This window comes from Amblyraja radiata, chromosome 7 (genome assembly GCF_010909765.2).
Source record: "Amblyraja radiata isolate CabotCenter1 chromosome 7, sAmbRad1.1.pri, whole genome shotgun sequence".
NCBI lineage: Eukaryota > Metazoa > Chordata > Chondrichthyes > Rajiformes > Rajidae > Amblyraja > Amblyraja radiata.
In genome coordinates, this window is record NC_045962.1 from 75,077,516 (window position 1) to 75,105,392 (window position 27,877).

General features: G+C 44.3%; 1 protein-coding gene across 6 annotated transcripts in view; it reads right to left on the bottom strand.

The window, feature by feature from the left end:
- Nucleotides 1-27,877, bottom strand: part of gli2 (GLI family zinc finger 2) — a 447,759-nt gene that overhangs the window by 59,261 nt on the left and 360,621 nt on the right. For all 6 annotated transcript variants that reach the window (XM_033024822.1, XM_033024823.1, XM_033024826.1 and 3 more), the window contains 4 exons: nt 14,539-14,740; nt 11,717-11,930; nt 10,569-10,682; nt 5,569-5,709 (listed from right to left, as the gene is read on the bottom strand). In XM_033024822.1, the coding sequence (XP_032880713.1) occupies nt 5,569-5,709; nt 10,569-10,682; nt 11,717-11,930; nt 14,539-14,740 (671 nt within the window). The remainder of the gene's footprint in view (nt 1-5,568; nt 5,710-10,568; nt 10,683-11,716; nt 11,931-14,538; nt 14,741-27,877) is intronic.

Genomic DNA, 27,877 nt, shown 5'->3' on the forward strand with positions numbered 1-27,877 from the left:
AATGGTGGACATTAATTACAGATCATAATTTTCTTTCTGCTGCTCTTGCATTGTGAACAGATAAATCTTCCCTTTCCCACCCACACAAAACTTTGCTTTTTTTCCTCGAGTACACTCCCATTACATCTGTCTCCACTTTCTGCCTAAACAATATGTGAACAATTGACTTACTCCAAACAGATGCAATTTAGATTAATTTGCCTTTAATTAGGGGCAATTGAATCCCAGACTGGGATTAATCATCTCAGGAGGATGAGATTTGGATTTGGAGAAAGTATCCCGAGTCAGTTGGGGCGTGACATGGTGTTTGCTCTCCTGATTCCACGCAATAAAGAATACGCATTGCGTGGGTGTGCCTCTCGTAAATCCCACACCCCCTCATACCTCCCCCCCCCCCCCTATCATCCACCCCATGTCCAGTGGACAGAATTATAATACGGGGAAAAAATATACATGCACTTGGAAAGACATGGGTGGATTAGGGATAGTCACATGATTTTGTGTGTGGGAGATTGTGTATCACAAACTTGATTTAGTTATTTGAAGTAACCAAGAAGTTTGATGTGGGCAGGAACACCCAGTCTCCACTGACTTCTGCAAGGCCTTTGGTATGGTTCTGCATGATAGCCTTCTCGGGAAGGTTAGATTGCATGGGATTCAGGGAGAGCCAGCCGCCTGGATTCAGAATTGGCTTCATGGTAGGAAGCAGAGGGTGATGGTGGAAAGTTGTTTTTCGGATCGGAAGGCCCTTTTACTAATGGTGTGCCTTAGAGATGGGCCCATTGCTGTTTGTCATCGATGTCAAGGTTTTGGATGAAAAAGTACAGGGCATGATTAGTTAGTTTGCCAATGACAGTAAAATAGCTGGTATAGTAGACAGTGAAGGTGGTTATCAGGAATTACAGCGGCTACTTGATCAGTTGAGCAAGTGGGCTGAGGAATGGCAAATGCAGTTCAATTCCGCTGATTGTAAGGTGTTGCATTTTGGCAAAATAAACCGGGGCAGAACCTTCTACCTTCAATCTTCTACCTTCTCAGAGAACGGTAGAGCCCTGGGTAGAGTTGTGGAGCAGAGAGATCTTGGAGTGCTCGTACATAATGCCCTGAAAGTGACATTGCAGCTCGATAAAGTAGTAAATAAGAGGCTATTTAGCTGTGAGGAAAGATTGGACAAACTTGGAGTGTTTTCTCTTGAACATATGGAGCGGAGAGATCTGTGTATAAAATTATGAGAGACAAAGATGGGTAGACAATCAGGATCTTTTCCTCTTGGTTGAAAGGTCAATGGTTAGAGGGCATAGTTTTAAGGTCAAAGGAGATGAAAGTATGGGTGCCGGGAAGGTGTTGCCTGGGTGGGTGAATGCAGATATGATGGCGGTATTTAAATTACTCTTAGATAGGCACATGAACATGCTTGAACATGCAGGGAATGGAAGGATATAGATCGCATTCAGGCAGAGGAGATTAGTTTAACATGGCATCCTGTTCAGCACAGACATTGTGGGCTGAAGGATCTGCTCCCTGTATTGTACTATTTTGTGTAGGTCTAAACAATGACGCCCTGCTAGAATAAAGACTGAAAACGTCGGGAATAATCAGCAGGCCAGGTAGCACCAGTGGAAAGAGAAATAATTCACATTTCAGGTCTAACACCCTTCATCATGACCAGGAAAGAGGGAAAGAAGGAGACACAAGAAACTTCAGATGTGGGAATCTTGAGCAAAACACTAAATACTGAAGGAACTCTGTGGAGGAAAAGGATGGGCAACATTTTTGGTCGGGACCCTTCTTCAGACTGATTGCAGTGAGGGGGGGGGGGGGCGGAGAAAGAATGGAAGGGACAGGACAGACCATGGCGAGTGATAGATGGATACAGTTGAAGGGGGGGGGGGGGGGGTTGATTGGCAGATGCATAGTTTTCAAGAGCAGAGAAGGTAGGGGAAGAAAGGGAATATCTCTGATAAGACAAGTCCAAATGAGTTAATGTGACTGCTGGAAGTAGACTGAGCTACTTTGTTTATGTTATAGGTCACTAAACATCTGGGCTGTGAACAACAGGCCAGAGTGCACTCGATGACAACCAGTTCAGTTTAGTTTATTGTCACGTGTACCGAGGTACAGTGAAAAGCTTTTGTTTCGTGCTATCCAGTCAGCTGAAAGACAGTACATGATTACAATCAATTCATTCACAGTGTGTAGACACATGATAAGGGAATCACGTTTAGTGCAAGGTAAAGCCAGCAAAGTCCAATCAAGGATAGTCCGAGGGTCACCAAAGAGCATCTAGACTACTTTAGGATTGCAGTCATAGCGGAATGAAATGATGGAAACTGTGGAATGAAAGTACTTGCGCTGAATGGAAAAAAAAACACGTATGGGAGGAAAATACCAAGCAAAAGCCCATGGCTTGCACCGTTCCCGCATTTTTTGAATTGCATGTACTTTCAGGTCAGGTCACCCAAGCATTTATGTTGCTGGCAGAGGGGAGGGTGTCATGTTATTGGATGTTAAACTGCTATTATATTGTTTCCCTACCACAGGGGAAAAAAGCCATAAGTGATGCCCTTGTTATATCAGAGGTCACGGTGCAAGCTGCAAACGTCCCGCAAAGTGCTACTGTGGTTCCATGGAGCAGTTTTACTCCTGGGTTAACTGATTTTGTACGGGTGAGAAAAAATGTGCACAGTTCCTCGAGTGAAGATCTTGGCATTTTATGTAAAATATATCTACATCATGGCCAGTACGATAATGCTAATGTGATTATTCTGGAAAATAAGCAATAAATGAAATGAGTTCTAAAGACCTCAACTGCCCAACAGCTTGTTCATATCATGCCAAAGGCAGCTTTGGAGATTTAATTTCCTGACTGCGTCTCTAATTTCACGATGGCAAGGAGTCAGGAGGCAAGGACTCTGCTACACAGAGATTAATATGCAGCTCGTCAAGAAACTACAATCCTAGCCCACAGGAAATCGGCCAGTTTTAATCGTAAAAGACACAGCGATTTTTCTTCAAGCAGGCGCTGCGATGAACCCAGGCAATTTGTAGACAGGAAGATGAAGCCAAGCTGAGACAACGCCCTACAGTGCGCAGATAGAGGACTGCAAAACATTGAAGGGGTTTGGTGAAAGTCGGCAGAGAGCGATTTGCACTACTGGGGAAGTCCTTACCTGAGGCCTTGTACAATAGCGCCCCTAATAAATCAAATCCTCCGTTTCACAAGAAGTCTTGTCTCTGGGAATTGTGAGAATGTGGAACTGAATGGCACGTGCTTAGTTACGAAAAAAATAACGTCGAAACTTCTAAGGGAAGATAAACTAAAGGCAGAATAAATTGTTACTGTGGGATAAAGGTAGGTGAAGGGAGGCTTGTGTGGGACATTAGCATTGCCTAGATTTGATGGGCTGAATGGTCTTTTTACTTTACTGATTTGCGGCCTATTTAGGTCCTTAAATTGGACTCAAGAAAGCTTGTTAAATGTTTGATATATTCCCTAATACATGCCTGACATAATGTTGAATGCCTTCATGGTGCTAAGTAGCTCACATATAGACCAGCAGATCATACATTTTAAGGGTCTGCTTTATTTATCATATTGCTATATTCATTTTAACATACTGTTCACATGAATGCCTAATACCAGAGGGAGGGAGAAGCAATGCCGCAAATTAATTATCTGATAATGTAATGGAGAGTTTTGGATCAAATGGATGTTACAGACATTCATAACACAGAACAAGGTCATTTAGAGTTATTGGCTGAATGCTCTGTTTTTTTGTTGTTGTGAAAGTCTATGATATAATAATCCCTTTCCTCTGCTGTTATGGTGGGCTAATTAATCTTGGGGATAGAAGAATGGTGACGGAAAGAAAAGCAATCTGTGTCCAGTCCCTGTTGGTATAGTGGTGGCTGTGGAAGCTCATTGTATATTTAGAGGCAATGTTTCTTCATGTTCCCTTGAGGCTGGGTGGGAGGAGGACAACTGGGGGGGGGGGGGACATCTGCTCTTTGACCCAGTCTCAAGGGGTACAAGGGTTGTGGAGCCAGATGTTGACTCTTCCTAAATCCTGCACTTTTACTGACAAAAGCCTCATCTCGCCTGATTGCTGCATCCAGAATGAAATAACAGAGCATTCTCTTGGATCCAAATGTGGGATTGAAATCAGGCAAATTGCTACCAAAGGTAGTGGGGAACTCATGCAAGAAGTTGATCTTGTCTCACAAGCAGCACCCTTGGCTCTGAAGTGAGATAGTTTTAGCAAAGCCTCATTCTAGGAGTTGGCTGACACCTCAGTGTGGTACCACAGCTGCCCTGAGGTGCTATTGTGATGTGAAACTAAGGTCCCACTTACCCTTAATGATCACCATTGCTTTATTCACAGAAAACCGAAGAAGGAGCTCAGGCCAACATTTTATCCTTCCTTCCTTTCGGAAAGTAGAGCATCTGATTCATTTATCTTATTGTTATTTACTGGCATCTTGCTGTTCCCAACATTGGTTTAGGTTTAGTTCAGAGATACAGCGCGGAAACAGGCCTTTCGGCCCACGCCGAATAGCGAACCCCGCACACTAACTCTATCCTACACACACTAGGGACAATTTACATTTACACTAAGCCAATTAACCTACAAACCTGTAGGTCTTTGGAGTGTGGGAAGAAACCGAAGGTCTCGGAGAAAACCCACGCAGGTCACAGGGAGAACGAACAAACTCCATACATACAGCACCCGTAGTCAGGATCGAACCTGGGTCTCCAGCGCTGCAAGTGCTGTAAGTCAGCAACTCTACCGTTGCGCAACCATGCCTCTATCTTTTAATTCACATTACAACCACAATTACCTTTCAAGAGTAGTGAGTGCATGCAAAGAGATTGCCAATGCTTCAAACTTGTGTAAGGTGCTATATGAATGCAAAATCTTTCTCCTTCATGATCAGTCTCAGACAATATAACATAGAGTGATACAGTGTGGAAATATGCCCTTCGGCCCAACTTGCCCACACCAGCCAACATGTACCAGCTACACTATTCCCACCTGCCTGTGTTTGGTCCATATCCTTCCAAACCTGTCCTATCCATGTACCTGTCTAACTTTCTTAAACGATGGGATAGTCCCAGCCTCAACCACCTCCCCTGGCAGCTTGTTCCATACGCCCACCACCCTTTGTGAGAACATGGCTGAATTCACACCACAACAACCAATGTTGATATAACTACAGAATTTGAAAATAGAGACAGCCGCCGTCACAATGGAGGAGGACTGACTATACTTTGTGCCTTCCACCACAGTGATGAATGCTGTGGTGGATATGTTGTGTTAAATTTTTATTGTGTATTGTATGTTCTTTTTTATTGTATCGCTGCTGGCAAGTTCATATCACTGCACTTTATTGTGTATGTGATGAATAAATCTGATTGATTAGCATCAGCAAAAAGTATCTGCATACTTGCACTAAAATAAGGACAATGCAACTTGTGACGGGAAAGCTGACAATGTCCACATCTATCACCCAGCTATCCCAACTGGTTTCCAGTTTTGCAGCTCTGCACCCAACTCTGGCCTTACTCACGTGCACCAGTTGCTCCTGAGTGTCGTACTCCTTGCTGCAGCCTTCCCAGTGACACACCGTCTCGTAAACGACTTCCGGCTCCTGTTTGCAATCGTCCTTATCCAAGTCGTCCTTCACCTCGGTCAGCCCTGCTAGACGATCCTGAGCAATTGCAATTGACAAAGGGAAAGAAGTGAAGAAATCGAGGTTAGCTACGCTGAATTTAACAGCTCTTGTGACAATCCGGAATTCTTTCAGTCTGCCCGTACTCCGATAAATATAAATGCTTTGAATTAATTTGCTTGGCAATCTTATGTATACATCACAACCTAAAACCAAACCAAATGGCAGCATGTTCTGCCATTACCACTGTTATTCATGTGCTTGGCCAGTCTCCATTCTCGATGGTGGCATTTAAGAGGCACATGGATATCCAGGGAATGGGGGGATATGGATCAAATGCAGCAGAGATGATGTTTAACGGCATCATGTTCGGCACAGACAATGTGGGCTGAAGGGCCTGTTTCTGTGCTATATTCGTTTATGTTCTATAGATGCACAAAGGACTACAGATGCTGCAATATGGAGCAAAAATAAGAGAGGAGCTGGAGGACCTCTGTGGGCCAGGCAGCATCTATGTGAAATGGATAGTTGCCACTTTGGGTGGAGGCTCATCATCAGTACATCCAGATGACCAGAAATGCTGACTGTCGATTTTTCTCCGCAGATGCTGCCTGACCCAGAGAGTTCTTCCAGCAGCTAGCCTCCTTTTGCTCTTTTTATCTGCTGCTCCCCGAGGCTATTCTGACAATTCCTCCCGACTCACAAGGTCAAGTGAAAATGTGGCATGGAAACATTACTATCCCCAGATTCTCCTCAGAAATATATTGCCATTTCTTAGCATCATAGAGTCATACAGCATGGAAACAGGCCCTTCGGCCCAACTTGCCCACACTGGCTAACATGTCCCATCTACGCTAGTCCCACCTGTCTGCATTTGGCTCATATGCTTCTAAACCTGTCCTATCCATGCACCTGTCTGAATGTTTCTTAAACGTTGCAATCGTACCTGCCTCAACCACCTCCTCTGGCAGCTCATTCCATACACCCACCACTCTCTGTGTGAAGAAGTTACCCCTCAGGTTCTTATTAAACCTTCCCCCCCCTCACCTTAAACCTATGATCTCTGGTTCTCGATTCCCCTACTCTGAGCAAGAGACTGTGCTTCTACCCGATCTATTTTCTTTCAAGAATTTCACTGAACAGGAACATGGATAGGATGTGGGCCAAACGTGGCCAGGTGGCATTAGCCTAGATGGGGCATCAGGGTTGGGCTGAAGGGCCTGTTTCCACGCTGTATGGCTCTGTGGCTAAACGTTGAAGCTCCCTACCCAATAACCTCATTGTCTATGATTCCTGAAATGCAGGAAGCAACTGGATTCAGACTGGGTACCAACAGAATTAAGCACCTGAGAATACAAATGTGGTGTTCGCTGTAGGGTCACCACAGTCTTGGCATCGTCCGATGAGGATCTGATGTGCAAACATATTTAAGCAACAGCAGAAACACGACTAGTTATTTTCCACCTCACGGTAACAAAGAGCCCTCTGAATAAACTAAAAAGCCATGAGCGCACTTGCAATTTGTTTGAGCTAATGAAGTCATATTACCGATAGGATATTAATGCATTTCAGATGCCAATTGTGTGTTTTTTTAAAAGATTGTCTCATTAGCGTCTGCCCACATCACAGCTGGAGATGCTTTTAGGTCATGCGCTAGCTGCTGTCAACGTGCTCCAAACTTAAAACTCGTGAGATGTGCCTCTTGCCCCTAACGTGCTGACTACAGCATGTTTATCTTTCTCTGATATGCTATCTTCATCAATTTTCCTGGCCCCAGATGATTATAAACAGAGCTGTCCCCATGCATCATTCCAAAGCCTGACTGAGGCTGCCCCTGGACTAAAGCAGAACAAGGAATTAGTCAAAGCTTGCGTTGTTCCAGTGACAGCAAGGTATTGTATATTTCATTAAAATGTAGTGCAGGGACACTTCGTGTAGTTTAGAGTTACAATAAAAAATGATTTGAGAAGAAAAGGAGATAAATTGCTCCTGCTGCTAATCCTCACTCAGCAGAGTGGGATGGAGACCGGGAACTAAAGGCTCCACTGTATCAAATCCGAGTGCCTTTGACCAGTGGCAGAGAGTCTGCAACGCTGTACTTTATAACACTGAGGAAGCGACCCATTAATAACTCGCCAACACACAGTACGCACTTCCAAGCACGGCAGTGAGGAAGATGCCTGGGATTCAGGTTCAGGCTGAAATCGGAAATGCCAGCTGATATAGTCACCCCTTTTCATGGAGAATCCTCCACTGATGTGAAAATACTATGAACCTGGGCCTATGCTGGAATTTAAGTTAGCGAACGTTTCTAGCAGAGCAGGTGTGTATTAAAGCTAAATAATGGGTTCGACTTTACAATCACATGTTTTGGCTGCAGCAAGTCATTTTCAGAGATAATTCTTGAATGTGACTAACTTCCATTAGACATTTAGTTTAGTTTAGTGTAGTTTAGAGATATAGCGTGGAAACAGGCCCTTCGGCCCACGCCGACCAGCGATCCCCGTACACAAGCACTATCCTATACACGACGGATAATTTACAATTTTTACCGAAGCCAATTAACCTACAAACCTGTACGTCTTTGGAGTGTGGGAGGAAACTGGAGCACCAGGGGAAAACCCATGCGGTCACGGGAAGAACGTACAATCTCCGTACAGATATCTGTTGATTTTTTTTGCAACTGTATTGGATTTAATTGTCTTTCGTACCAGACAACATTTTTTCTTTTAAAACTGTAATGGACAATATACAATAGACAATATGTGCAGGAGTAGGCCATTCGGCCCTTTGAACCAGCACCACCATTCAATGTGATCATGGCTGATCATCCCCAATCAGTACCCCGTTCCTGCCTTCTCCCCATATCCCCTGACTCCGTTATTTTTAAGAGCCCTATCTAGCTCTCTCTTGAAAGCATCCAGAGAACCTGCCTCCACCGCTCTCTGAGGCAGAGAATTCCACAGACTCACCACTCTCTGTGAGAAAAAGTGGTTCCTCGTCTCCGTTCTAAATGGCTTACTCCTTATTCTTAAACTGTGGCCCCTGGTTCTGGACTCTCCCAACATGTGGTCATTTCCTCCCTGGGGAGAACATACAAACTCCACACAGACAGCACCCATAGCCAGGATTGAACTCTGGTCTCTGACGCTGTAAGGCAGCAACTCTACTGCTGTGCCATCGTGCCGCCAAATAATACTGTGTATTATGTTCCCGAGTGCACACTATAAGTTCTGGAGAATTGTATAATGTGGGGCTTGCTACAAGCGGGATTATTTGGGACAACCAGGATACATGTCTTCAAAGGGAAAAGAGATTACGGAGAAATACCTCTATCTGCTGATGGGCTTTCATGAAGAGTTGTGGGAGAAAGCTCACACAAGGCATAACCCCCATCATATGGGAGCGGCTGTGGTTGGGGTGAGCCTCTGTGGAGGTGCAAGTGCGTTGTGGAGGGTAAGTGCTGAGACTTTGGCTCAAGAGGCTTTGGCAAGGAGGCTGAGCAAAGGGTGACGCTGTGGATAATATACGGACTGTATTCTTCTTTCTTTCATAAATCTTCCTTTGTCTGACTAAATTTCAGGTAGTCCTTGCTTTCTCCCGCCTTCCCCTCCCCTTCCCAGCTCTCCCACAGCCTATTGTCTCCGCCTCTTCCTTTCTTCTTCCTGCCCCCCCCCCTCACCCCCACATCAGTCTGAAGAATGGTCTCGACCCGAAACGTTACCTATACCTTCGCTCCATAAATATCGCCCCACCCGCTGAGTTTCTCCAGCATTTTTGTCTACCTATATTTCAGATGGTCAATTTATTGTCAGTGCTGTACATGTAAATAGTTTCATCCAATGACCAAATTAAGGTTAAAATGGGTACATGGAATGTGCATCACAAGAAAGAGGAGGAGCCATCTTGGGGAACGGCTGCTAACCAGCAGCCGTCCGTTTAACTCACTTTTTTTTTGGAGTTTTAGTAAGTCCTGTCCTTTGTCTGTTGGAGAATGGACTTTTAACTGTGGGGGGAAGGAGGTAATTATACTTCTAGGTCCCTACCTGGTTGGTGAGGCAGCTTTTTCTCCGGGCTGCCCCGTCGACCCGTCCTCGTGGCCTACCAGCGGGCGTGGAGCGCCGTTTCCTGGCGGGGACCGCCCAGCACCTTTGGCTTCGGTGGCGGCACAGCGCTGGGGCGCTATCGTGGAGCGGAGCGGGCAATGCCTTGCCTGGGTCGCCGCGCTGGATCGACTCGCTGGAGCTCCGGTGAGCTGTGACCGCCGAGATCAACACCTCCGGGCTGCGGGTCTGTGGAGCGGGCGGCGCCGACTCTAACATCGGGAGCCTGGGAGCTCGAAACCGGCGCGGCCTTGTTGGCTTCGGAAGCCGCGGTCCCCAGTCAGGAAGCGGCCGTTCCAGGTGTCCCAGCCGCTGAGAGGACTCTCCCGACGCCGGGGCAACAGCACCCAGCCAGAACGGCCAGGAACATCGGGCCTCCGTAGAGGCAATAGCGGTGGCTTCAATAGGCCTGACTTTGGGTGAACTGGGGATGGGGACTGGACATTGTGCCTTCCCCCACAGTGGTATCCACTGTGGGGGGATGATTTTTTTTGTGTGTAAGTAAACATGTTAGTCTGTGTTCAAGATGGCTGTCGGAAGGGAGAGTGGACGCTGGCGCGCTTTAGCTGCCGATGCTCTCTCTTCACATTGTGTTTTTGATTTTTTTGTCTTTGTATTGAATTCTGTTTTTAATTTGTGTTTTGGTGATGTCTTTATTATTTATTTTATTCCGATTATATGTTTTATTATTCTTGTTAATCTCTGTAAGGTGTCCTTGAGATTTTTGAAAGGTGCCCAAAAATAAAATGTATTATTATTATTATTATTATTATTATCTTATCCAGATTTGCTCACCTCAGTGATGGGCGAGACAGTCCGTGGTCCCTCCATCTCTGTTTTAACTTTGGTGCGTTTATTAATCAATGGATCCACAGTGCTGCTCACGGCAGACTCACCACTCAACTTGCTCTGCGGCATAAAAAGTAGGCCATGTTAAAAGTTTTAACAAACCCGGCAAGACATGCTGTTTGCATTTTGATCTTGGCTTTTGAAATTCAGTTCTATTGTAGCTGAAATCACAACATGTATATTCCACCAGAGAGTACAGTTAGTGCCTGTGATCAAAGATCAAATCCGCTAATTTCTTAGGCATAATCCACTCTTTATAATGAACTGATGGGCTCAGAAAATAAATGTGCCTTCGAAGGATGCAGCATGTTAACAGGTCCTTTGGCCCATCAAATCCATTGATCAGCCATTCTCATTTGTTCTATGCTATCCCACTTTCACATCCACTCCCTACACACTAAAGGCAATTTACAGAGGCCAATTAAACCACAAATCTGCACATCTTTGGGATGTGGGAGGAAACCGGGGCACGCGGGGGGAACACATGCGGTCGCGGAGAGAATGTGCAAATTACACCAAGACAGCACCCGAGGTCAGGATTGAACCCGGGTCGCAATCCTTATTGAGGATAAAGGAAGTGGGAAGAGGGTGTAAATGATATACCCAGCAAATTAACGAATGACATTGCTGGAAGATAGAGCACCTTCCATTGAATGCATATAGGTAAATGCAGAAGAACATACCCGATCCTCAACTCCATATTCCTACTCTGTAGGACATTTTAAGTCTCCACAGATCAATAGTGCTTTATTTGTACACATATGCAACTGCACAGTGAAATTCCTTTTGTATATTTTACACGTGCTGGCGCCGCCATTTTTGGCGCCATTATTTCAAGTTCAAAGTCCGGTCGGCCCGAGCGCTCGATGGACCGGAGTAGTTCCTGCGAACCGATGTCCCGTCCCACTCCTCTCCTCTCCTCTCCTGGTCATCTTTGTGTCCCGGGAGCACCTCCTGCAGCCGAACTTGAAGGCGCTGGAGGCATTACCCCGGTTCACCCTTCCACCGGTTCACTCCTCGCGCCCAAAGCCGAGAGCTCTCTCCCGATTTTACGCCGTCCCTCCATGTCGCACTACGGGTGATTTGCTGCTTACCTGAGAAACTTCGGAAGAGGCATTGTTGGCCTGGGTGGGTGGCAACATTGCAGAGGTGCTGGACATGTGCTGCCGTGGAAGAAAGGCTGGAGACGGTTGTATGAGGGGTGCAGTGTGGCCAAATGCAGAGTTGAGGCTGTGCTGCTGGTTCAGTATCTGTTGATGCATCTGGATGGTCACCGGGTTGATAGGATGGGGGAAGCTGAATGCTGGGCTACAATCAGGCAAGAGATATCAGGACATGCAGTGTTAAATGATTTCAACATGGAAATACACACTCGCAGAAATTGAATTCCTCCTTGTTTTATGGCATTGCTTAAAGAATGCTTCACCTCCCCTTTGCTAAAACTAAACTTTAACTGCTTTTAAACAATATTAGCCAAATGCTATCAGTAAAATTAATTAAACTTGTCGGTGTTTTCAAACCAAACGTTACACTAAAATGATTTTATAAAATGTCATCTTCAAGTTCAAGTTCAAGTGAGTTTATTGTCATGTGTCCCTGATAGGACAATGACATTCTTGCTTTGCTTCAGCACACAGAACATAGTAGGCATTGACTACAAAACACATGAATAAATAAACTGATAAAGTGCAAATAACAGATAATGGGTTATTAATGTTCAGAGTTTTGTCCGAGCCAGGTTTAATAGCCTGATGGCTTTGGGGAAGTAGCTATTCCTGAACCTGGTCGTTGCAGTCTTCAGGCTCCTGTACCTTCTACCTGAAGGTAGCAGGGAGATGAGTGTGTGGCCAGGATGGTGTGGGTCTTTGATGATACTGCCAGCCTTATTGAGGCAGCGACTTCGATAAATCCCCTCGATGGAAGGAAGGTCAGAGCCTTCATCTTCACTTCAGGGGCAAAAAAACATTCAGATTTATTGAACCTGAGCGAATTCTTTTGGCAAAAATATAGATGTGGTGAGTTAACCTTTACATATATTAGACTATTTCTCTTCGGCATCCACTCTAAAACTAATAACTTGCTTAGCAGATTGCATTGTGAACAGCAATAAATGCAATGTAAATACCACAAAAAGTAGTAAATAAGCAATTATGTAGCTCATAATTACCAATACCCAAACCATCCAGCTTAATTTCTATGTGTAGGAAGGACCTGCAGATGTTGGTTTACACCGAAGATAGACACAAAATGCTAAAGTAATTCAGCGGGACTGGCTGCATCTCTCTCTCGACCCGAAATGTCACCCATTCCTTCTCTCCAGAGATGCTGCCTGTCCCGCTGAGTTACTCCAGCATTCTGTGTGTACCTTCAGCTTTATTCTTAATTGGTCGGCTGCAAAGCCTTGTCAGCTTGGGAAAAGTGGGGACGTATCTCCAAAATCACTCCCCTTAAATTCTTGATTTATACGGTATCATAAATAATACATATTATTTGAACCTCATTTTCTATTCATTTCTGTGCTCTTCTGCAACTGGACCAACATTTGGATGTAGTGGTAGAAGATGTACCAATGTTTGTACCAAAGTATATTCAAGGTTTAGAGTAGGCCTGGTGCAGCCCATACATATTTGATGCAAAACGATTGTGAGGAAAAAATTACCATTGCACCACAGTTGGGCTGAGACTGGACCCTCGCTAATCGGAGTTTGAGTTTGATTTATTGTCAAGGCACCCCCCCCCCCACACATTCTTAGCCACGTGTGTGACCAAAAATATGAAAAACTGTGGAATACATCTCTTCTAATTCTGAAAGCATTACAGGTATATTGTTTTTGTACTGTATATATGATTCTTTTTTTTGGGGGGGGTTTGTCGAGTGACATTTTTATATGTTATGCTGACAATGTTTGTTTGGGGTCAGAGGTAAAATATGACTGGTCACGTGCGTGACATCACACGGAAGCATTATGCAAACTTGTAAAAGCTAGAATGTTCATATCTTTAGCAGACATGCTTCATGGATCTGTAGGTAAGAAAATAGCAACGGATAAGAATAATCTCTTGCAAGAATTCTTTTCAATGTATCGCTTTGTGACGACGTGTGGTCACGTGTGTGACATGTCTGGTTCACTTTCCAAAGAATGGGCCCCAAGTGTACCGAGGCACAGTGAGATAGCAGCGATCTGCTATCAGGAAATTTGATCAGAACTGACACTAGCGTGTAAAGCTGGCCATGGAGAACACAAAGTTTAAATGCACATCCCTTGATAAACATAATTGTTGCCCATCTGATGTTGATTCTGAATTTGTCTACAGAAATAGACCATTGACCCTATGAATTATAGTCACTTTTGCAACCTATTTTGTCGCAGCCTGTGCTTGATTACTTTTTTGATGCAGAGGTTAGTATTTTAAAAATAATAGGTGTGTTGCCCTTGTAAACTGGAAAAGTTCAGGATTTAAACATCACAAAATCACCTGGCCCATTTCATGATGTAAACACATATTATGGTAAACAATGTGCCTCGTAAGAGACTGAACAGCAAAATGCCAATCTTCAGGGGATTGGTGCCTTGCATCTTTGCATACCCCTAATAACTACTATCTACCTACCCAGGCCACATATTTAAGGAAGTTGAGTTCTATTTGGCAAGGACTACATTATGAACTTATGACCCCTGGTAATCACCACTTGTTAGTTATCCAGCGAACATGTCGACATGAATAACAGGAGATGCTGTTGACAGAAACGTCTGACTGGGATGCAGTCAGCATGACAATCACTCGTCATGACTTGAAGATGACATACTGGTTTCTTCAATGCAAACCATTCAGCCTCAGTTACTACTGGTCACCCTGCAAATCCTGGTCCACCCTGGGGAAGAGTGAATGGTTGTTTCAATGGTGAAGGACTCACCTGATTGCACCCGCTGACAGATGCCCGTACGACCCACTTGCTGCCGAACTACTCCGGGAGTTGTTGATGTAAGCCACCAGCGAGTTCGGGGATGTCCTGATCATCGTCTGGAGGTCAATGCTGGCATCAGAGAGCGGCGAGATGGACAGGGCCCTCTTCCTGCTCATTCTCGGGGCTGGACGAGGACTGGAGAACCTCGACACTGAGGAATGGAATGTGGAAAACTTCAGGAAAGGAAACAAAAAACAAAACTGTTTCCACTAAACTTTCTCACATCGACTGCAACTGAAATATGCTTGATCAATTAGTGCTTCTTTGTATCTTTCAGTGCAGCTTAAAGCCTTGGGACGCAGAAATCTCACCAGTTTCATTAAATCAGTGTTTTCAATCTCATACAAACTGAGTTTATAAGAAATAAACCATTTAATTATAGTGAAATGGCACCTTATAAAAATCGTTCCCTCATGATCTGTTAACTTTTATATTTAGTGCATTTTATGCTTGATAGAGCTACTGCCTTACAGCGCCAGAGACCCGGGTTCGATCATGACTATGGGTGATGTCTCTACGGAGTTTGTATGTTCTCCCCATGTCCTGCGTGGGTTTTCTCGCGAGAACTTCGGTTTCCTCCCACGCAGGACTGTGGAGTCGGAGTCCGAGTCGGAGTCGGAGTCGTCAAATCGGAGCAAGTTTGGTGTTGCTGGAGTCGGAGTCAGTAAAAATGTCCTGACTCCTACTCTGACAACATAAACTTCAGAGACTACGCAAATCGGAAAAAATCCTGCTTGTTAAACATACCGCATACTTTATTTCCTTTCTTTTTTTGTCATAATTTAGCCATTTAGCTCATACCTGTGGCCTTAGTTTAATACATTTTGGAGTAATGCTTTTATAATTTTTATTTAATTCAATGGAATTTGAATTCTGTCATAGTCCTATATGTAATTTTTTTTTTTCCTTTCGCATATTGAATTATGTTTTTCTATTCAAGATTAAACAATAAAAAGGCCACAATAGCATAGCTACAACCATTAGACTCAAAACTAAGGACATGGGTTTAAAAGGAAGCCTGATGACTCATGTAGTTCTTATGAAATGCCATTTTGTGTAATGTCATCATAGCAGATTTAGAATTATTACACCTAGGGGGCGGAATCAGAGTCGGAGTCGGATACACAAGAAATCAAGTAGTCGGGAGTTGGAGTCGGGTATTTTGTTTATCGACTCCACAGCCCTGCTCCCACGCTCCAAAGATGTGCAGGTTTGTAGGTTAATTTGCTCGGTACAAATGTAAAATTGTCCCTGGTGTGTGTAAGATAGTGTACGTGTGCGGGTATTGCTGGTCGGTGCGGACTCGGTGGGGCAAAGGGCCTGTTTCCGTAGGGTATCTCTAAACTAAACTAAACTAAAAGAGAGCTGCCAGCACTTCTTGAGCACCTGGGTTCTCAGCACAGGAATGATATTTGCTGTTGCATCTACTGACAGATCTGACTGTTCCCAGCTCTGGTTGACATATTGCCCATATTGGGCTCCCCAGAATATTATATAGCCAGCATAGAACTTACAGCTTGCAATCAAATAAAGCACTTTTAAACAACAAACTGAATAAGGTGTTTAAGAAGGAACTGCAGATGCTGGAAAATCGAAGGTATACAAAAAAGCTGGAGATACTCAGCGGGTGCAAGCAGCATCTATGGAGCGAAGGAAATAGGCAACGTTTCGGGCCGAAACCTTTCTTCAGTCTGAAGAAGGGTTTCGGCCCGAAACGTTGCCTATTTCCTTCGCTCCATAGATGCTGCTGCACCCGCTGAGTTTCTCCAGCTTTTTTGTATACAAACTGAATAAGGTTATCAGTAAATGTTGTCAATGGTATCATAGAGTCATACAGCACAGATTATGGCTCTTCAACCCACTATGTCAATGCTGATCATTTGGCCCCTCTCCATGGAGAGTTACTCTCTCTAATCTCATGATTTAAGAATCAACCATGTCGTTGAATCCAGAGTAACATATTGAACGGGCCAGAAGGAGATGGAATATTCCCTTCCCTGAAAAAACATTAGTGCATCAGATGTCCTTTTACAACAATTAAGTTCAGTTTAGTTTAGTTTAGAGAAACAGCGTGGACACAGGCCATTCGGCCCATCGAGTCCACGCTGGCCAACAATTACCCGGTACACCAGTTCTGTCCTGCACTCCAGGCACAATTTACAAAATCCGATTAACCTACAAACCTACATGCCTTTAGAATGTGGGAGGAAACCTGAGCACCCGGAGAAAACCCACAGTCACGGGGTGAATATGCAAACTCCACCGAGTCTGTGCTGACCAACCATCACCCAGTACACTAGTTCTATCCTGCACAGTCGGGCCAATTTACAGAAGCCAATTAACCTACAAAGCCACACATCTTTGGAATGTGGGAGGAAACCGGAGCACCCGGAAAAAACCCACGCGGTGACAGGGAGAATGTATAAACTCCGTACAGACATAGTCAGAATCAAGCCCGGGTCTCCGGCGCTGTAAGGCAGCAACTCTACCGCTGTGGCTGTGCCGCACTCTTTCAGAGTTGTCAGAAGTGATCATTTTTTGAAATAAATTCCAACATATTTAATTTCGTGAGATTTAATTTCTCCGGTTGCCATGGCAGAATTTAAGCTCATGTCTCTGGATCAATGATAATAGCTCTCGCTAGTCAATGAAATTAGCAATGGAACCAGTGAAGCAAAATAATTCTATTCTCCAATGTTAAAGTGAGGATATGAGTGGAAATCCTGATCAATACTACAGGACTGGCAGCAATTTCTCCATGACTCAAAGCATGCTGACTTACTGGTGTATTAGGTAATAAGGTGAATGCTTAAATAAGTACAACAGTAATTCTTTGTTAGGCAAAGAGCTGCAAACATACATTTCAAACTTTGCATTAACTCATCTAGATGCTGTTTCTGTTTGAACCCCTTTTTGGACATTTTTCAGTTATGGGGCTGCTGTTATCAAATCGTGACATGCAGGCAATCCGTAGCATCTGGAGCAGAAGCCTCCATTTGTAAAACAAAATTCACAGCTTTCTCCATTTACAAATAACATACCTCACAGGACACACCCGGTTGACAATCAGTGCTTCAACTCAATCACAATCCAATGGCAACTCTGATCCTACGTTGTTATTGCCTCCGTAACAGTTCAAGGAATACTCTTAGGGCTAACAGAATCAAGGGATATAGCAGGGAGAAAGCAGGAATGGGGTACTGATTTTGGATAACCGGCCATGATCACATTGAATGCTGGCGCTGGCTCGAAGGGCCGAATGGCCAATTCCTGCACATATTTTCTATGTTTACTTTGTAGGTGAAAAGATGTACAGATTCATGCACAAGTGACAGAATGGTGCATTTTGAAGCCTCTTCAACAAAGACAGTCTGCACTTATAAACAGTCCAAAGTAAAGATTGCTTCAACAACTTCAGCTACAAACTGCCATGTCATAGAATCATACAGGATTAAGGGACTCTGTTCACCTAATCAAACCAAAAGAACTAGTGAAAGAACTATGGTCTAGAAAACTATTCTTGTTCAGTGGTACTTCGATTGGATTTTACCTTGTACTAAACGTTTTACCTTTTATACTATGTCTGAAAACGGTAAACAATGAAAAGCCGAAATCAAAATACTTAAACGCACACAGAAGATTTTGCAGTATTGGAAACATTTCCTGCAGTAAACGTGGTGCCTTTTATCCTTTATCTGTACACTGTGAACAGGTTGATTGTAATCATGTATAGATTTTTTTGCTGACTGTATAGCACACGACAAAAAGCTTTTCGCTGTACCTCGGTACACGTGACAATAATAATCTAAACTAAACTAATCTCTATGCTTTGTACACAACCTCAGAAATTCACCACTGAAATCAACAAAATAAATTTGGAGACAGATTCCAGTGTTATTTATTTAGCGGCAAAGGGCAGGGCATACCCTATGAATCCCCTCCCCTGCTCCTTCCCACAGGCCCTGCAATGCTTTCTTCCCCATATCCAAATCCCTTTGAAAACGTTCCTCTCAAATCCGCTCTGCCACCTCACCCAGCAGCGCCTTGCAGATTACAACAACTCGTTGCATTAAATATATAAATTCACTTCCCTCCTGCTTCTTTCAGCGATCGATAGGTATTTATACTTTAAGCGTACATGCAGTCTAGGCTGTGAAAGAACAGCGTGCTGAAGTAGCAGTGACTGCAGGATGACTGAATGAACACTGTTTGCAAGTTTAAAAAAAAAAGAAAATCTGTTAAAAAAAAAAAACCCCACAAGACATATATTTTCTAAATTTGCATTCCCACAGTCCTCTGCTTTCTACAGCCTTAGAGACGCAAGTTGGATTTGGCAGTCATATTTATCTCTGTTACCCCTCTCCTCGGGGGAGCTGTGTTTATTAATGTGCCACTTCCCATGATAAATTACTAAATAGAAAGAAAAGCCTTGTACTCATTTCTCCCCCCATTTCCTGTGATTTATGTCCATGATGACTGCTCAGACATTGGCCCCCATTAATTTGCAAGCAACGCCGTGACGCCCTCCACCAGCTCGAGCTCATTGGTGTGTCTAGTGGTCGACTGAGCAAATGTAAACCTAATCTGTAAAGCTCTGATGGCGAGTGTCAGCTTTAGTGGGCCAGTCTGGGACCTTTCCACCACATAACCAGTAACTGGCGTTTGATTTGCGCCTCTTCTAATTTGGGAGCCTTCAGGAACCTTTGACGGTTCTCGTGCCATTGTACCAGGGAGGGCAGACACGGCGAGCGTTCGGAGAGGAGCTGCGGCTTACCGGAGATAGAAAAGGAAAACAGCTAAAAGCTGGAACACTGAAACTGCTGCAGGAGCCCCAGGAAATTCGCAGGGGATCAATCAAGGAGGAAGCTGGGTTAACATGTTTAACAACCCAAATTTCCACCGACCCTGGTTGTGTGGCAATAAATTATATCTATCTATCTATCTAAGAAGGAACTGCAGATGCTGGAAAATCGAAGGTAGACAAAAATGCTGGAGAAACTCAGCGGGTGAGGCAGCATCTATGGAGCGAAAGAAATGGGCAACATTTCGGGTCTGAAGAATGGTCTCGACCCGAAACGTTGCCCATTTTCTTCGCTCCATAGATGCTGCCTCACCCGCTGCGTTTCTCCTGCATTTTTGTCTACCTCTGTTCACAATAGTCTTTTTCCTGCTTGATATTGGTTTTGGTTGGTATTGGTTTTGATATTGAAATATTATTGTCACGTGTACTGAGATGCTGTGAAAGGCTTGACCTGCCCATCCTAGCCTGTCCCCTGTGTTTAAGAAAGAACTGCAGATGCTGGTAAAATCGAAGGTAGACACAAAATGCTGGAGAAACTCAGCGGGCGATGCAGCATGTATGGAGATAAACAATTACATTTAAAACATTTTTTTTTAGTTCTGCATGGGTGCAGGAGGTGGCACCAGTGCAGTCGTCTATGGAGCGAAGGAAATAGGCAACGTTTCGGGTCTAAATCCTTCTTCAGGTTGACATCCTGAGTGTTAACTTTGGATGCCCATGTTGACAGCACTGAATTCTATTTGTTACAAACATAATCACATTTAAGAAACATTTAGACAGGTACATGCATAGGACAGGATTACAGGGATATGGGCCAACTGCAGGCAGGTGGGACCAGTGTCGATGGGATATGCTGGTTGGTCTGGGAAGGTTGGGCTGAAGGGCCTTTTTCCACGGTGTATGGGTCTATAAACATCTAGATGCCTTACTTCATACTAAACATTATTCCCTTTATCAATAGACACTAGACAATAGGTGCAGGAGTAGGCCCATCGAGCCAGCACCGCCATTCAATGTGATCATGGCTGATCATTCCCAATCAGTACCCCGTTCCTGCCTTCTCCCCATATCCCCTCACTCCGCTATTTTTAAGAGCCCTATCTAGCTCTCTCTTGAAAGCATCCAGAGAACCTGCCTCTACCGCCCTCTGAGGCAGAGAATTCCGCAGACTCACCACTCTGTTCCTCGTCTCCATTCTAAATGGCTTACTCCTTATTCTTAAACTGTGGCCCCTGGTTCTAGACTCCCCCAACATCGGGAACATGTTTCCTGCCTCTAGCGTGTCCAAACCCTTAACAATCTTATATGTTTCAATGAGATACCCTCTCATCCTTCTAAACTCCAAAGTGTACAAGCCCAGCTGCTCCATTCTTTAACCTTGTAAACCTACGCTGCACTCCCTCAATAGCAAGAATTACCTTCCTCAAATTAGGGGATCAAAACTGCACACAATACTCCAGGTGCGGTCTCACTAGGGATCTGTACAACTGCAGAAGGACCTCTTTGCTCCTATATTCGACTCCTCTTGTTATAAAGGCCAACATGCCATTCGCTTTCTTCACTGCCTGCTGTACCCTGCTTGCTTACTTTCATAGACTGATGTACAAGGACCCCCAGATCCCGTTGTACTTCCCCTTTTCCCAACTTGACGCCATTTAGATAGTAATCTGCCTTCCTGCTTTTGCTACCAAAGTGGAGAACCTCACATTTATCCGCATTAAACTTCATCTGCCATGCATCTGCCTACTCCCCCAACCTGTCCAAGTCACCCTGCATTCTCATAGCATCTTCCTCACAGTTCACACTGCCACCCAGCTTTGTGTCATCAGCAAATCTGCTAATGTTACTTTGAATCCCTTTATCCAAATCATTGATGTATATTGTAAATCGCTGCGGTCCCAGCACCGAGTCTTGCGGTACCCCACTAGTCACTGCCTGCCATCCTGCATCTGTATACTGTGGACGGCTTGATTGTAATCTTAGTTTAGTTTAGTCTACAGATACAGCGCGGAAACATGTCCTTCGGCCCACCGAGTCCGTGCCGACCAGCGGTCCCCACACTCCCCACACACTACCACTATCCAACACACACTAGGGACAATTCACAATTTTACTCAGCCAATTAGCCTACAGATCTGTACTACTTTGGAGTGTGGGGGGGGAAACCGGAGCTCCCGGAGAAAACCCACGCAGGTCACAGGGAGAATGTACGAACTCCGTACAGACAGCACCCGTAGCCAGGATCTCTGGCAGTGGAAGGCAGTAACTCTACCACTGCACCACCATGCTGCCCATCATGTATAGTCTTTTCACTGACTGGATAGCGCAGCTTAAAGCTTTCCCCTGTACCTCCTTACACGTGGCAGTAATAAACAAAACAAAATTAAACTAATCTAATCCCAAAGGGGCCACTCAGACCCTCAAGCCTGGTCTGCCATTCACTATTATCATGGCTAATCTAGCTCAGGCCTCATCTCTAGTGTGGTAGATACCCACACAGATTAGTGGTCTAATCGGAGAGGAACAATTGCACAAAATGATCCACAATTCAGTAAATAGCCAAAATCTCATGGGTCTGTGCCTTGGTCTTAACTGGACCAAAGCATCATTTGCTCTGTAGGACAGACCAGTCAATACTACCACCACAACAAACAAAGCACAGCTAGAGCCTACTCTTGTACTGCTAATGGTCATCTGCAAATGACTAACAGCTTGAATGCAGGAAAGGAGACATATGCTAGTTGGCCTCTCAAGCCTGCCCTCCCATTCGATATGACCATGGCTGACCTATACTGACTTCAATTCATTTTTGTACCAGTTCCCCATAACCCTCAATTCCTCGATTTTTCAAATAATTATCTGTCCAACCATTAAATGCATCTAATGATCTGTCCTCCACCACCCTTGGGGGAAGAGAATTCCAGAGATTCACTACCCGCTGAAAGAAGACATTTCTCTGCAGTTCCCTTTTAAATGACCCCCACACCCACCCTTTCTTTGTATCCATGTCCCTTTGCTCGGGACTCTCCCATTACTGGTGACATCTCAACATCAACCTCGTCGAGCTCCATTAGGATCTGTTTGAACGAGGTGACCCTCTCATTCTTCTCAACTCCAAGCAAAACCAACCAAAACTGTCCAGGTTCTCGTGATAGGACAACCTCCTGGTTGGTGAATGCCCTATAATGGGACGTAGTATTTCCATTTGAACAGTCATTCCACTCCTCATCTGATGAAGATCAAATCCAATTCTAATTTGGCATTAGAATTTCACCCTGCAACACTCAGTTTGATGAGCCAATTCTGCCAAGTGTTAACATCTCAAACTTTATTAAGCCCGCTATATTCAGATTAGTCACAGCAAGTTTTGCGTTCCCATGAGCCATCTATCTAAACCATATTACTTTTCTTAAATAAACTGTTGGCTGGTTATATTCCACTGCACACGTCCTCTGTCCATGCATGAATTCGACTGCATCTCCCCTGACTTTCCTCGGCCTTTGTTCAATTCCAGGGGGAAGGGATGAGGGGGGTGAGGAGGAGAGGGAGAAAAATAGGACGAGGAGGTGGCTCTTTCCTTTTCTTGTCATCCTGACTGTGATTTATCTTCGGGGAATTTCTGCTTTGACCCGCACAGTCTGGGTACTGAAGGTATTTCGAGCAGATTGGCCTCAGACAAGTTGGACTGCAACTAGGAAAAGAGTCTGCCTGCTTGTGTTGATAGAGTCGCTTTGGGAGGCTGTCAAAAAGCAATCAGAATGTAGTCAGAAGCCAAAACACACAGAGGTGAAAATGCCACGGTAAACTGAAAAGTCAAGGCACTTGTTTACCTAAATCATTGACTTTCGCCTGCACGTTATTGACAATAAAATGAAATATAGGAAGTAGGGTTCTGCCTTGATTATTTTTATTATCAGCTAAAAGCTAGTTAAGTTTTGCGATACAGCGCGGAAACGGGCTCTTCCGCTCAGCGGGTCCACACCAACCAGCGATCCCCACACAGTAACACAAGCCTACACACACAAGGGACAATTTACACTTACACCAAGTATACACACCCAAACCAATCAAACCTGTACGTCTTTGGGGTGTGGGAGGAAATCGAAGATCTCAAAGAAAACCCACACGATCATGGGGAGAAGGTACAAACTCCGTACAGACAGCACCCGTGGTCGAGATCGAACCCGGGTCTCCTGCGCTGCAAGCGCTGTAAGTCAGCAACTCTACTGCTGCGCCACCGTGCCACCCTGCACTTGTGCGTATGATTTTACCCTGCTGCCAATGTGCCATGAATCTCACAATGTATGATTAGGGAATGAGGTGTCAAAGTCGATATGAGGCCCAAAACTGCTCACAATACTCCACATGCGGAGTAACACTGAGGCTGTATAAGACACTGGTCAGACCACATTTGGAGTATTGCACAGTACAATGCTGCACAATACAAAAATCTTCTGTGCATTTAAATATTTTGATTTTGCATACAACCCGGTAAAATCATACAGCAGGCCTCACCTAGGCAGTACACAACAGTCGCCACGTTTCTGGCGACAAAAGTTCACCGAACAGTCCAAGCAGTAAACTTTGTGCTCGTTTCCTGACCATTTATTGAAAGAAAACCATGAATTGGGAAAGGAATTGATAATCATGAAAACAGTAAACAATGAAAAGCCAAAAATCAATATGTTTAAACACACACAAGATTTCTCAGTATTGGAGATCTTCGTACTATCTTTAATGGGACTTTATCTTGCTCCAAATGTTGCTCCCTTTATCCTTGATCTGTACACTCTGGTTGGCTTGATTGTAATCATGTACAGTCTTTTCTTTGACTGGATAGCACGCAATGAAAAGCTTTTCACTGTACCTCGGTACCTGTTACAATAATAAGCTATGTAGGATGGGCTTGTATATTGTGTACGTTCTAATGAAGTGCCTTTTCCATATATAAAGTTATCTCTCCTCCTTTTTGATCTTAACGGGAATGCTATATTTTACACTACAAGCAACTTTGTTTTCACCAAAGATAGACACAAAATGCTCAGCGGGAAAGGCAGCATCTCTGGAGAGAAGGATTGGGTGACGTTTCGGGTTGAGACCCTTCTTCAGACACAAGTTCATTTTTTAAATTCATTTCATCAAGCACTTTCATCAGATTTGATGAACACAACTTAGATACAAAACAGACAAACTAAAAAAAATGAGAAAGGCCTCAAAGTGATTTTGTTTGGTGAGAGATCTGTGTTGTTAAATTAAGCTATTTCTGTTCCCAGGTAATACTGTGGACACCCTCAGACCCAGGTATGCCACATTTTGTGGTGAATCTCTGGAATTCTCTGCCACAGAAGGAAGTTGAGGCCAGTTCATTGGCTATATTTAAGAGGGAGTTAGATGTGGCCCTTGTGGCTAAAGGGATCAGGGGGTATGGAGAGAAGGCAGGTACAGGATACTGAGTTGGATGATCAGCCATGATCATATTGAATGGCGGTGCAGGCTCGAAGGGCCGAATGGCCTACTCCTGCACCTATTTTCTATGTTTCTATTTTTAACTAAAGTATGGTTATTAAATCTAGTGCAAATAAAAAAAGGTTTGTTTTTGCAAAAATCTGTTTATGGACAAAAGGTGACAAGAGTTCAAGGAGAGAATCAATAAGATTGGACAAGTATTTGCTGAAACTCTATTAAGTTGTTAAAGGGCCAAGTGGCTGACAACAGGAGCAGTGTTGTGACTAGGATTGCTGTTTTTTTTCAAACAAACCAAAGGCATGGACTCATTTACAATATTGCCTTAGTGCGTTTAGGATCCTGGTACGTTCACTTTAAAAGCTCACTATACTGTTTGTGAACTGTAAAGGGCCTGTCCCACTTACGCAACCTTTACAGGCGACTGCCGGCACCCGTCATAGGTCGCCGAAATTTTCAACGTTGAAAATTCAGCGGCGACCAGAAAGACGCTACGACTCTTTGGAGATCTCTCACGACCATACAGGCGACCCCTGGCGACATGTTGCCGGTGACCTCTCACAACCATAGGAGACCTCTCACGACCATACAGCCTATGGTCGTGAGAGGTCTCCAAAGAGTCCTCGCGTCTTTCTGGTCGCCGCTGAATTTTCAACATGTTGAAAATGTTGCCGGCCTGTGACGTGTGCCGGCAGTCGCCTGTAAAGGTCGCGTAAGTGGGACAGGCCCTTTACGTTACTTGGTGTTGCCTTTGCCCTGTGTTACGCACTGTTCCAGGCCGTCAGAATGGATGTCGTTACGCTGCTCAGCCTTCTCCCAGGGCCGGCCTACAATTAATTACTCAAGATTTGCGTGCTCCAGCTTAATTTGCACCTTTCACTGCAACGCAGGGCTGGGGCAAGGAACTTATTATTTTGTGCGTTCCACAGCACGGCATGCAAGAGGTCCACTGGGGCTGCAGGTCCCAAGCACACAGACCCACAATTGATTTCTCCTGTCAGCTCTGAAAAAACTGAAACCGCCCCCCCACCCAAAAAAAAGCAACAAATCTGGAGCAGCTGCATGACCTGATAAAAAATAATACTCAGCACCCACTTGTTTTGTTTCAATGTGCACTGACAGAACCAAAAGGAAGAAGCTGATAATTCAACAAGCAGTGATGAAGTTAGTTCTGACTGGACAAATGCCTGGAAGAAACAACTCACTAAAGACTGATGTAAGCCAGATGCGTCAAACACAAGAGGAGCAAAGAGCACATATTGTTTTAAAGAGATGAGCGCTGTTTTGAAATCTCCTCGGAATAATTTTAATGCTTGTGGAACATCCAAGGAGCAAATTTGGATACATAGAAAATTTCCCCTCGCGCAGCCTTTGGAAAAGCAGGAACTTTAACAGTTTGACATGTGGGGGAGTGAAGGAGATAGCAGGAGAAGAGGGAATGAGACTGAAAACCCAAGCGGATAAAACGCATTCAGTGCATGCAACACACACACACTTTAATGGGTCGAGCTCCAAATGGGGGCAGCAGTTCAACATCTGTGCACTGCAATATGAAAGTTTGAAATGCGCTGGAGGTCTGTGTTAGCACTCAGTCACCATCGGTTCCGCTGGTGTTTGTAGACTGCATGTAGCTGAAGGTCAGGATGTGTTTTGCATCTGGTTCTTTACTCTCAGGTCATACAAGCAACTTCACACCTCTCCAAGGCCAGCACATCCTTCCTCAGACATAGTGCCCAGAATTGCACACAATACTCCAAATGCGGCTCAGTATTACATCCCTGTTTTTGTATTCTGGCCCTGTTGAAATAAATGCTAAACTAAGGAACAACTTACTCTCCAGTATTCCGGGACCACGAGCGGCCAGCGAAGCTTCATAGATATTTGTCAAGCTTCCTGCAATTTCCTCCTTTGTGTCGCTTCAGTAACCTGGGATAAATGCCATTAGGCCATGCCTTTCTGGAGATGCAGTAGCACCTCCATGATCTCAAACTGCCCTTGCATATTTTTAGTTTAGTTTAGTTTAGAGATACAGCGTGGAAACAGGCCCTTCAGCCCACCGAGTGTTAATCTTTCAAATTGTATAATTTGATGATACTTTAGACCAAGGTTTCCCAACCTGGGGTAAATTTCCCCCCGGGGGGTAAATTTCACCTACCCAGGGGGTAAATTTGTTGATTCTGGATTTGACAATATTTTTTCTCATTGACTGACTGGTTCTGGTCAGGCACGTGCTGTGAATAATTAGTCAGGGTAGGCAGTGGCTTTTAAAAATCTTGAAAACAGCGCATGCGCAGATTATTCTCTCCCCGGTGAGCTGTCAGTCGGCTTTTTTAAAAGAATCGTGGAAACTGCGCAGGCGCAGATTGTTCTCTCGACTTTAATCAAGTAATTTGTCTTCACTAGGTCCTACCTCTTAATAAAGTATTTAAAAACATATAGCTCAAAGAAATTTACTTACCATATTATTTGTACACCAAACCCATTCTTCTCTCTTTGTTTCCTGTTGTACCAAGCTGTTTTAAATGTTCTAATTGTTTTTGTTCCTTTGCGCTGTTGAAATTCTTTAAGTTCCGGCGTCGGTCTGCCATTTTAAATTATTTTGGTCTTTTCCTCGTACGTTTGCTTCCAGAAAGTCTTTAGGTAATCACTATCCATCTTTGAAAAACCCGCCAAGAAACTTGCGCTGTAAGCTGGTGCGCACGCGCAGCGCATGCACGCAATCCACGGTGTACAGGCAGAATTTCAGCCGCCTTTATGGACCGTTGCCACTGATGGCTTGAAGCATCGTCGACTGCACGTGAGTAGCACATACTTCCGCATTTTAAATGTACTGCGGATGAAAGGCACGGGGGAATTATGCCTCACTAAGAGATCGATCTCTTAGGGAAGCATAATTCACCCGTGCCTTTACTATTTATGACCATTTTATATATGTTTTATATATATTTTATATATTTTTAATATATATTCTATATATATAAAATAATGATCATTTTATAATTTTAGTCAGGGTAGGCACTGCCT